Genomic DNA, 12379 nt, shown 5'->3' with positions numbered 1-12379 from the left:
GTTGAGAGATCTGCGACAGTCGAGGGCGGCTTTTGTGTTCAGATATACGTTCTCAAGGGATTTAATGGCTACCTGGCTGTCTGAGAAGATATTAGACATTATATCTTCCATTCCTCCACTTCCTTAACTGCAAGAATCTCTGCTTGATACATACTGCAGTGGTCGGGTAACGTTTTCAATATGACGAGTTTTAGATCTTTAGAGTACACCCCAAGGCCCATCTGGTCGTATAGTTTGAAACCATCCGTATTGAAATCTATGTAACTTCCGTAACCAGGGATATTGTAGTTCCAATCGGTTCTATCAGGAATAGTGGAACAGTACTTTGTATCATAAAGCGGCTCGAGTGGGGTGTAATCCACACTGCCTGGAACATTGGATATTGCATCAAAGATAGCACAGTGTCCGTAGCCGCCACATTTAGTACACTTTCCTTCGCGAAAAGATTTTCTTCGGGAAAGGAAAGCTTTAGTACCCTATTCCTAGATAAAGCAAAGCTTTAGCACCCTTTTCTTCGGAAAAAGGTAATTTTAGTCCCCTTTTTTTAAAGAAAGTAAAAAAAATGTTTAAACAAATTTGTGAGTCTAATGGCATATTTCCACTTAAACTGACCTACTTTTATTAAAAGTTTTTTTTTTATAGAAAAATTTTGCTCAGCCCTAACCACTTCAAATTTCAGAGAGAAAGAGTGGTTTAAGAACACTTGCCCAAAGGAAAAGGGTAAATGTAGTACAGGAAAAGGTAAACTTAGTACACCTTCAAAACGAATGGATAGTTTTAATGCACTTTTTAGGGTGGTTTTATAACATTTTTCCAAAGGGAATTTTAGATTCAGTACTCTTTTTAATTGGAAAGTGTAGTTTTAGTACACTTTCCACAAATAAAAGTTTGTTTTAGTACACGTTCTCAAATGAAAGGGTAGTTTTAGTACAATTTCCCAAAACAAAGGCTACTTTTAGTACATTTTCCCAAGTAAAGGGTATGAATATTTTAGTACACTTTATAAAAAGAAAGGGTAGTTTGAGAAAACTTTCCCAACGGAAAAGGCGCTTTTAGTACTGTCTTCTTCGGGAGAGGGTAAATTATGTGGCATCATCTTCGAGAAAGAGTAGTTAATGTAGCATTACCTTCGGGGAAGGGTAGTTTTAGTAAACTTTTCTTTAGGAAAGAATAGTTTTTGTACCCTTTCTTTCGGGAAAGGATAATTTTAGTACTCTTTTCTTTGGAAAAGGGTTGTTTCTAGTGCACGTTCCCAAATGAAAGGGTAGTTTTAGTACATTTCCCCAAAGAAAAGGGTAGTTTTAGTACACTTTCCCAAAGGAGGGGGTAGTTTTAGTACACTTTCCCAAAGGAGAGGGTAGTTTTAGTACACTTTCTGAAAGGAAAGGGTAGTTTGAGAACACTTTCCCAAAGGAAAAGGCACTTTTAGTACCGTCTTCTTAGGGAGAGGGTAGATTATGTAGCATTATCATCGAGATAGAGTAGTTCATGCAGCATTACCTTCGGGGAAGGGTAGTTTTAGTACCCTTTTCTTTGGGAAAGGGTAATTTTAGTACCCTTTCTTTCGGAAAAGGGTACTTCATGTAGCATTACCTTCGGGGAAGGGTAGTTTTTGCACCCCTTCTTTCAGGAAAGGGTACTTCATGTAGCATTACCTTCGGGGAAGGGTAGTTTTTGCACCCCTTCTTTCAGGAAAGGGCAATTTTAGTACACTTTTCTTTGGAAAAGGTTAGTTTTAGTACCCTTTCCTTCGGGAAATGGAAGTTTTAGTACCCTCTCCTTCGGAAAAGTGCAGTTCTGGTACACTTCCCCAAAGATAAGGGAGGTTTTAGTACACTTTCCCAAAGGAGGGGGTAGTTTTAGTATACGTTCCCAAAGGAAGGGGTAGTTTGAGAAAACTTACCTAAAAGAAAGGCACTTTTAGTACCATCTTCTTCGCGAAAGGGAAGATTATGTAGCATTTTCCTTGAGAAAGAGTAGTCTTTGTAGCATTACCTTTGGGGAAGGGTACTTTTAGTTCCCTTTCCTTCAGGGTAGAGTAGTTTAGGTAAACTTTTCTTTGGGAAGGGATAGTTTTTGTACCCTTTCTTTCGGAAAAGGGTAGTTTTAGAAATCTTTCCTTTGGAAAAGGGTAGTTTTAGTACCCTTTCCGTCGGGAAATGAAAGTTTAAGTACCCTCTTCTTCGGAAAAGGGTAGATTTAGTACCCTCTCCTTCGGGAAAGGGTAAATTTAGTACACTTTTCTTCGCGAAAAGGTTGTTTCAGTACAATTTTTCTTCGGGATAGTAAAGCTTTAGTTCCTTATTCTTTGGGAAAGGAAAGCTTTATTACCATATTTCTAGATAAAACAAAGCATTAGCATTTAGTACCCTATCCTTCTGCAAAGGGTATATTTAGTACTCTTTCCTTTAGCAAAGGGTAGTTTTCTGAATCTGATGCCAGAATTTCACTTAAACCTAATCTAAAACTATCCTACTTTTTTTAAAAGTTTAATCGAAATTTTATTTTTAAGGGGAAATTTAACAAAATTGTTTTTTTTATTGAAAATGTTGCTAAAATTTTTATTTTAAGGACAGTTTTGACAAATTTTAGTTGCTATTAAAAATTTTTAAATTTTTTTTTTTAAAATTTTTGTCAAAATTTGGTTTTGCATGGAGTATGTTGTAAAAAAATTAATTTTTTCAAATTTAATTTTTTTTTTTAGAAAAAGTTTTACCAAATTTTTATTTTAAGGATAACTTATTATTAGGAAAATTTTTTTCAAAAATCTTTTTTTTTGTCAAAATTTGTGTAAAAATTTTATATATCTATCTCATCAATCTTTTTCTCCAAATATTTTCTTTTACAGTCCCATCATTTGGCCACACCACCCCGTCCCATGTTTGTCATTGTCAGCTGCGTCTGCTGTTTGCTGCAATCATGCTCTGCCTTCATTATCTTGTTGCCAATTTGGTTTAATCGTCAGTGTGCCATAACATTTTTGAAAATGCAATTTTGCATTTCAACTTCCAGCATAATGGTCATATTTTTGCTGGGATTTTTGAAAATGCTGCCCGTGGTAAGTACCAAAAAATCTTATAACTGTCTAGCAATTCGTTATGTTGGCTGTACACATCTAAGCAAACTCGGTGTTGGGTTTTGTTATCAAATTTATTACTATATAAGTTTATTAATGGCCTGGTTAGTTGTAAAAAAAAAATGAAAAATATGCCATAAATATTAGAGGGGGTAAGAGTCTCATCACATAGGAGTTAAATAAAATTTGCACTTGATATAGAAGAGAAGTATGTCAAAGGAACTATTTAGAAGATGAAGAAATAAAGGAAACCAAGGAAATAATCCTAGTTAAAGCGACCTGCTAGGAAGGAATCGGAAGGAGTCCAAACTTTGATAGGCCCGAAAATCAAAAACTGCATATTGTTAAGCTTGAGGCCATCGACGTGTTTTGTTTCTATTGCGAGTATAGAAAAAATTTGATTTTCTAAACTACCACACAATTATCCCTCTCTATTAAACATTTCTTTGTTGAAGCCCAAGACAGTAACCCAAGGACATACAAACGCTCACACACACACACACACACACTCAAATTGTAAGAAAATAAAATACAAGAAACAACCCGCAACAATAAGCAACCCATTTTTACAGTTTTGTAGCCACACGAAGTTTATTAAGCGCAACAAACAAACCCCAAGAAAGCGTACAATGAAACTCACAAAGACTTTTGGGGAGCAAAAGGATTCAAAGGACAATTACTTTAAATTTATTATGGTCATAAACAAAACAATTGGGTACCAAATTACACAAATGCAATAAAAAGCGAATATTTTTTTTTTTTTTGTTTTATTTTTTGTAACAAATAAAACTTCTCAATGGAGACAAAATTTTCTTTAAAATATGGCAAACAACACCACCAGAAGCTTTGTGTTCATAAAGATGTCAAGCAAAGTATTTTCTTGGTAAGTTTGTAATAAACATTTCATCTGCTGACCTTGTTTGGGGCTCGTTTTATGTAGTGGTACTGACAAATTGTTTATGTTATTAGAGAAAAAAAAATATGTGCTAAGGTCACGGCCATATTTTTGTAAAAAAAATTCTAATATAATATGGCACAAAAGGTTTTCAACATGAACCTGAGTAACATTTTCAATTCAATAAATTTTTGGCTTGATGGTAGTGAAAATCAATGCACTTTGTCTAGATATTGTTCAACAATTATTATGAAAATGGAATACCCTCCACAATAGGGGGGGGGGGTATACAAATATAGTTATTCTGTTTACAACACTTTAAATTATTGATCTAACAATCGTAATGGCTTTTAAATTAGTCTAGCCAAGTCCGTCCGTCCGTCTATCGATAGGATGCTAACGTTTGAATGACTTACTGTGGGAGAAAATTAAGAAAAAACATGTAAAAGCGTGCTAAGTTCGGCCGGGCCGAATCTTATATACCCTCCACCATGAATCGCATTTCTCGAGTTCTTTTCCCGGCATCTCTTCTTAGGCAAAAAAGGATATAAGAAAAGAGTTGCTCTGCTTTTAAAACGATATCAAGATATTGTCCGGTTTGAACCACAATTAAATTATATATTGGAGACCTGTGTAAAATGTCAGCCAATTCGAATAAGAATTGCGCCCTTTGGGGGCTCAAGAAGTAAAATAGAGAGATCGATTTATATGGGAGCTGTATCAGGCTATAGACCGATTCAGACCATAATAAACACGTATGTTGATGGTAATGAGAGGATCCGTTGTACAAAATTTCAGGCAAATCAGATAATAATTGCGACCTCTACAGGCTCAAGAAGTCAAGATCCCAGATCGGTATACATGGCATTTGACACAGTTGTTGAAAGTAAGAAAAAAATACGTCATGCAATTTGGTCATGGGAGGATCCGTCGTACAAAATTTCAGCCAAATCGGAAAGGAATTGCGCCCTCTAGAGGCTCTAGAAGTCAAGACCCAAGATCGGTTTATATGACAGCTATATCAGATTATGGACCGATTTGAACCATACTTTGCACATTTGTTGAAAATCATAACAAAACACGTCGTGGAAAATTTCATTCCAATCGGATAAGAATTGCGCCCTCTAGAGGCTCAAGAAGTCAAGACCCAAGATCGGATTATATGACAGCTATATCAGGTTATGGACCGATTTGAACCATACTTGGCACAGTTGTTGGATATCATAACAAAACACGTCGTGCAAAATTTCATTCTGATCGGATAAGAATTGCGCACGCTAGAGGCTCAAGAAGTCAAGACCCAAGATCGGTTTATATGGCAGCTATATCAGGTTATGGACCGATTTAAACCATACTTGGCACAGTTGTTGGATATCATAACAAAACACGTCGTGCAAAATTTCATTCTGATCGGATAAGAATTGCGCACGCTAGAGGCTCAAGAAGTCAAGACCCAAGATCGGTTTATATGGCAGCTATATCAGGTTATGGACCGATTTCAACTATACTTGGCACAGTTGTTGGATATCACAACAAAACACGTCGTGCCAAATTTCATTCCAATCGGAAAAGAATTGCGTACTCTAGAGGCTCAAGAAGTCAAGACCCAAGATCGGTTTATATGGCAGCTATATCAAAACATGGACCGATATGGCCCATTTACAATACCAACCGACCTACACTAATAAGAAGTATTTGTGCAAAATTTCAAGCGGCTAGCTTTACTCCTTCGGAAGTTAGCGTGCTTTCGACAGACAGACGGACGGACGGACGGACAGACGGACGGACATGGCTAGATCGACATAAAATGTCACGACGATCAAGAATATATATACTTTATGGGGTCTCAGACGAATATTTCGAGTAGTTACAAACAGAATGACGAAATTAGTATACCGCCCATCTTATGGTGGAGGGTATAAAAAAAACAGCAAAAACGTTCTAAGTTCGGCCGGTACGAATGTTGGGTCCCCTTCACCATGGATTCCGCTAAAAATGTTCCCTTATTAAATGAGCGTGTATTTGAATTATTTTGGTCTCCAAAAGTCATATCGGGATATCGGTATCGGTACATAGGTACATGATGCTGTAAGTCATAAGCTAAGGTTTCGGGCGAAATTTCAGCAAAATCAGGTGAAAATTTAGGCTTCTAAGGGTTGAAGAAGTCAAATCCGCGGATTAGTTTAAGTGGGGGCTGTATCTGTTCATAAACCGATTCGAATCACACAAGGCATGGATGTTGGAAGTCATAACGCAATTCTTTGTTCCAAATTTTCACCAAATCGGATGAAAATTAAGGTTTCTAAAGGCTCAAGAAGTCAAATCCGAGTATAATTTTATATGGGGGCTATATCTTTTTATAAATTCATTCAAATCATACTTGGCATGGATATTGGAAGTCATAACGCAAGTCTTTGTTCCGAATTTCAGCCAAATCGGACAAAAATTGCGCATCCAGTGGCTCAAGAAGTCAAATCCGGTGATCGGTTTTTATGGGAGCTATATTTTAATCTGAACTGATATGGGTCATTTGCAATTCCCAACGACCTACACCAATAGTGAGTATCTGGGCAAAATTTCATGCGGCTAACTCAACGCGTTCGACCAATATATTGATTTCGACAGACGGGCGGACGGCTAGATCGACTCAGAATGTCGAGACAATCAAGAAAATATATATTTATGGGGTCTTTGATCAATATTTCGAGGTATTACAAACGGAATGACTAGATCAGTATACCCCCATCCGGAAAATTAAATTTTTCCCCTATATATGGAATTAATATCGGAGGCACCAATGTGGCCTCAAATACGGAAAAACAGCATCTTATATAGACTCAAACACGGCTGAACCGATTACCTTGAAATTTTCACAGATTTTGTAAGTTGGTCTGGAAGGAAACATAGGCTTTATAGTTTTTTGATATCGGGAGGGGGGGCGGACCCTTCCCCTTACCCCAAAAGTACTACCCAAAAATAAAAGTAGCCCGATCGGGACAATATGGGATTCAAATGCAAGGTATTCAAGAGTAGAGTACAAATTTCATAATAAAAGTTGGGTCCAAGTACCCGGGAGGCCGCCCCAGCCCCAAAACCCCTTAAAATAGGTTTATTTGACGATCATGACAATATGGGACTCAAATAAGAGGTATTCGGGAGTAGATTACGAATATGGTCAGGAAAATGGAAAAGGCTTTATAACTTATGGATAACGGAAGGGGGCTGACCCCCCACCGTTACCTCAAAAAAACCACCCAAAATCTCAAGTGGACAGATAAAGCCAATATGGATATCAAATGAAAGGTATTGAAGAGTAAAATACGAATATGGTATTAAACTGGGTCCAAGTACCCAGCAAGTCGCCCTAACCCCAAAATGTCTAAAAAAGAAAAATTTGTCGTCCATATCAATATGGGGCTTAAATGAAAGGTATTCGCGAGTAGATTACGAATCTGGCATACAAAATCAGATCGAAGTGTAGGGGGTCACCCCAAACCCTAAAAACTCCCAAATGGGCAAATGACCCATCATGACTATATGAGACTCGGTTTGTTTGTTTGTTCCGTAGAATCAAAATATTCATTTCCGACCCTATAAAGTACATATATTCTTGATCAGCGTAAAAATCTAAAACGATCTAGACATGTCCGTCCGTCTGTCTGTTGAAATCACGCTACAGTCTTTAAAAATAGAGATATTGAGCTGAAACTTTGCACAGATTCTTTTTCTGTCAAAAGGCAGGTTAAGTTCGAAGATGGGCTATATCGGACTATATCTTGATATAGCCCCCATATAGACCAATCCTCCGATTTCGGGTCTTAGGCCCATAAAAGCCACATTTATCATCCAATTTTGCTAAAATTTGGGACAGTGAGTTGCGTTAGGCTCTTTGAAAACTTTTTGCAATTTGGCACAGATCGGTACAGATTTGGATATAGCTGCCATATAGACCGATCCTCCGATTCAGGGTCTTGGGCCCATAAAGCCACATTTATTATTCGATTTTGCTGAAATTTGGGACAGTGAGTTGTGTTAGACCCCCAGATATGCTTCGTCAATTTTGCCCAAATCGGTTCAGATTTGGTTATATCTGCCATATAGACCGATCCCCCGATTTAGGGTCTTAGGTCCCTAAAAGCTACATTTATTATCCGATTTTGCTGAAATTTAGGAAAGTGAGTTGTGTTAAGCCCTTCGACATTCTTCTTTAATTTGGCCCAGATCGGTTCAGATTTGGTTATAGCTGCCATATAGACCGATCCTCCGATTTAGGGTCTGAGGCCCATAAAAGCCACATTTATTATTCGATTTTGCTGAAATTTGGGACAGTGAGTTGTGTTAGACCCCCAGATATGCTTCGTCAATCGGTTCAGATTTGGTTATATCTGCCATATAGACCGATCCCCCGATTTAGGGTCTTAGGCCCATAAAAGCTACATTTATTATCCGATTTTGCTGAAATTTAGGAAAGTGAGTTGTGTTAGGCCCTTCGACATTCTTCTTCAATTTGGCCCAGATCTGTTCAGATTTGGTTATAGCTGCCATATAGACCGATCCTCCGATTTAGGGTCTGAGGCCCATAAAAGCCACATTTATCTTCCAATTTTAATGAAATTTGGGGCAGTCAGTTGTCTTAGCGCCTTCGATATATTTCCTCGATTTGGCCTTGATCGATTCAGATTTGGATATAGCTGTCATATAGACCGATTTCTCGACTTAAGGTTTTGGACCCATAAAAGGCGCATTTATTGTCCAATGTCGCCGAAATTTGGACCGTTGAGTTAGATTAAGTCCCTTGATATACTTCTGCAATATGGCACAGATCGGTACAGATTTGGATATAGCTGCCATATAGACCGATCCTCTGATTTAGGGTCTTGGACCCATAAAGCCACATTTATTATTCGATTTTGCTGAAATTTGGAACAGTAAGTTGTGTTAGGCCCCTCGACATCCTTCGTCAATTTGGCCCAGATCGTTCGAGATTTGGATATAGCTGCCATATAGACCGATCTCTCGATTTAAGGTTTTGGGTCCATAAAAGACGCATTTATTGTCTGATGTCGCCGAAATTTGGGACAGTGGGATGTGTTAGTCACTTCGACATACTTCTGCAATATGGCACAGATCGGTCCAGATTTGGATATAGCTGCCATATAGACCGATCTCTCGGGTTTAGGTTTTGGGGCCTTAAAAGACGCATTCATTTTCGGATTTCGCCGAAATTTGGGACAGTGAGTTGTGTTAGGCTCTTCGATATTCTTCTGAAACTTGGCCCAAATCGGTCCAGATTTGGATATAGCTGCCATATAGACCCATATCTCGATTTAAATTCTTGGCCCCATAAAAGGCGCATTTATTATCCGATTTCACTGAAATTTGATACAGTGACTTATGATAGGCTTTTCGACATAGTTTTGATATTTTTTCCTTCGCGTAAGAGTTTTAGTTCCCTTTCCTAAGGGAATCGGCAGTTTTAGCGCCCTTTCCGAAAAGAAAGCGTGGTTTAAACACCCTTTCCCAAGGGAAAGCACAGTTTTAGCACCCTATCCCAAGAGAAAGGAAAAGGGTAGTTTTAGTAATTTTTTCCTCAGAAAGGGTAGTTTAAGTACCTTTTAGTACTCCTTTCTTCGAAAACAGGTAGTTTAAGTACCCTTACTTTCGGAAAAGGATAATTTTAGTACGTTTTCCTTCTGGAAAGTACCGCTTTGTTAGGGAAAGTAAAGTGAAGGTTAGGGTTCCCTTTGGAATATGAGAAGTTTTAATACCCTTTTCCTTGGGAAATGGAAAGTTTATTACCTTGGGTATAGGGTTAGTTTATTACACCTTTACTTTGGGAAACAGTAGGTTTATTAATTTTTCCTGGTGGAAAGGGTAAACCTACCCTTTCCTTGGGTAAAGTGTAGTTTTAGTACCTTTCCTTGCCTTCTTGCTTTAAGGTTTTCCTTGTTTTACATTCTTTAATATGGACAATAAGCAAATCCTTATTAAACATACCAATCCTTGAAAACTCCCTTATTCTTGGAAGTTTCTTCAAATAAACCAAGGCCATTATGCTTAAAATTAAAAATCTAACATTGCAAACAGGGCACTTATAACACTTCATATTATTTGAATTCTCATCTCAAACCACATAAGAATGGAATTCAAAAGAATTTTTCAAATTTTGTTCAACCATCTGCTAACACTTTGGTTAGGTAAAGATTTTCTAAAGAACTTTCATTCCAGCCACAATTACATATCAGCATTTCTGAGTCTGACTCTTTATTTTAGGGCATTTTATTTAATTTCAACAAATTAAAGTAAAACCAACCAACAGTAGCTGCTGTGGCTCGTATGCATATCCTTAAGAAGGAATACTCGAAAAATGAGTTTCTCAAATGAGATTCTTAAGTATTTGTCTTACAGTTGTGGTTGCCATTTTAATAGAGGAGAGTAAGAAAGGGGAAAAAATTGCCAACTGTAATAAAAAGCAAAGCTTGCTTTTCTTAAATGTTAAAACATAAGAAAAAGAGACATTCTTTCAGGGTAATTCAAGCTAAAGTAGAAAAAGGAGAAAATAATAAAAAAAAACTCATGCACACACACACAAAAGAACTAAAGGCATGATTAAAACAAATGCAGAGAAATGGGAATGACAATGACACAACGCCAGGATGTCCTCATATAACTTTTTAATTTGCACTGATGCCTTAGAAAGGATATGCACAAGGATAACAAAGAAACGAAAGAAAGACGATGTTAATGTACCACTAAAAGAAAAGCAACCAACATTAAAGTCTGTCTGTTGTCATAACAGCAAGGTGATTGAATCACTGTTATTCTTAAGTTAAAGAACCTAACTTCAGGTGGTGTCTGCCATGGGCTATAAACAAACAAACACACACACACACACACAAAGAAACTCACCCAGTGGTGTTCATGTATTTGCAATGTATGAAACGCCCATAAAAATTATTGTTATATTATGAAATTATTTACGCATAAGCAAACATTAAGAGCTTTTATAATAATCACCATACTCAACGTCTGCTATAACTTAACAAGGGGTTATGAACAGAGAAAACGCTCGCCAACAAAAAAGAATTTGCACACGTGCACCTAACATACAATTTCAAGGGAAGTACGATTTGAACAATGTTTGGATTTGTCAGGTTTAAAAATGTATACGGAACATGGTGTCAGACTTTATTTCGATAGAATTTTGGCTTAAAGTTTTACTATTCACAGGATGGCGGTTATAGCAAATTCGTTATTCTGTTTGTAACACTTTCGAATATAGGCTTTACACAAAGTTAAGGTTAGGCTGTTAGAGGATGGTTCCGGACATTAGCTGTCTTGGTATCCATCGATAAGACCGTAGGAGCCAATGTGATTTGTCAATCGCCATTTTCTCTTGGATCAGGGTAGATGAACGTGCTTCAAGTCTGGTTAAAGCCGACAAATGTTCTTACCACTTTGATGACAGGATAACATAACATTTAACATAGCTCTCTGTAAAAAATTCACCAAAATCGGTTAATAAATAGGCAAGTTATGTGATATGAGGATATTCCCAAAAATGATCCAATCCAAACGATATTCAAAAATTAAATTTTATGGAATGTTTTTTTTATCGAAAATGCAACTCTTTTCGTAAACAAAATTTAATCGAAATGTTATTATAATCGAATAGGTAATTTATATAGAAAATTAAATTTTTTATCGACAATTTAATTTATATCGAATATATAATTTGTATCGAAAATTAAATTCCATCGAGAATGCAATGTTAATCGAAAATGAACTTTATATAGATAATTAAATTTTTTTCTCATATATGTTATTTTAATCGAAATTTTAATTTTGTCGAATATGTGTTTTTTTATCGAAAATGTGTTTTTTATCGAAAATGTAATTTTCATCGAAAATGTAATTTTTATCGAGGATGATGTAATTTTTATCGAAAATTTAAATTTTATCAAAAATACAATTTTTAACAAAAAATTTAATTTTTAGCGAAAATTTTATTTTTATCCAAAATTTAAATTTTATCCAAAATTTATTGTTATTCAAAATTAAATTTTTAGCGAAAATTTCATTTTTAATCCAAAATTAAAATTTTATCCAAAATGTAAATTTTATCCAAAATTTAATTTTCATCCAAATTTAATTTTTATCGATTATGTAGTTTTTATCGAAAATTTAATTTTTATCGAATATGTAGTTTTTATCAAAAATTTTATTTTTATCGAAAATTTAATTTTAAAGAAAATTTAACTTTTATCGAAAATAAAATTTTATCGAAATGTAATTTTTTATCGAAAATGTAATCTTTTTCAAAAATGTAATTTTTATCGAATATGTAACTTTTAATGAAAATTTAATTTTTATCGGATATGTGTTTTTATCAGATATATAATATTTAT

General features: G+C 35.9%; 1 protein-coding gene across 1 annotated transcript in view; it reads left to right on the top strand.

Annotated features, from left to right (window-relative positions):
• Positions 1-12379, top strand: part of LOC106092019 (uncharacterized) — a 471923-nt gene that overhangs the window by 416424 nt on the left and 43120 nt on the right. The window contains exon 16 of the mRNA XM_059365737.1: positions 2849-3058. Within this exon, the coding sequence (XP_059221720.1) occupies positions 2849-3058 (210 nt within the window). The remainder of the gene's footprint in view (positions 1-2848; positions 3059-12379) is intronic.

Source organism: Stomoxys calcitrans, chromosome 3, assembly GCF_963082655.1.
Source record: "Stomoxys calcitrans chromosome 3, idStoCalc2.1, whole genome shotgun sequence".
NCBI classification, from domain to species: domain Eukaryota; kingdom Metazoa; phylum Arthropoda; class Insecta; order Diptera; family Muscidae; genus Stomoxys; species Stomoxys calcitrans.
This window is presented reverse-complemented; position numbering and strand designations above follow the sequence as displayed.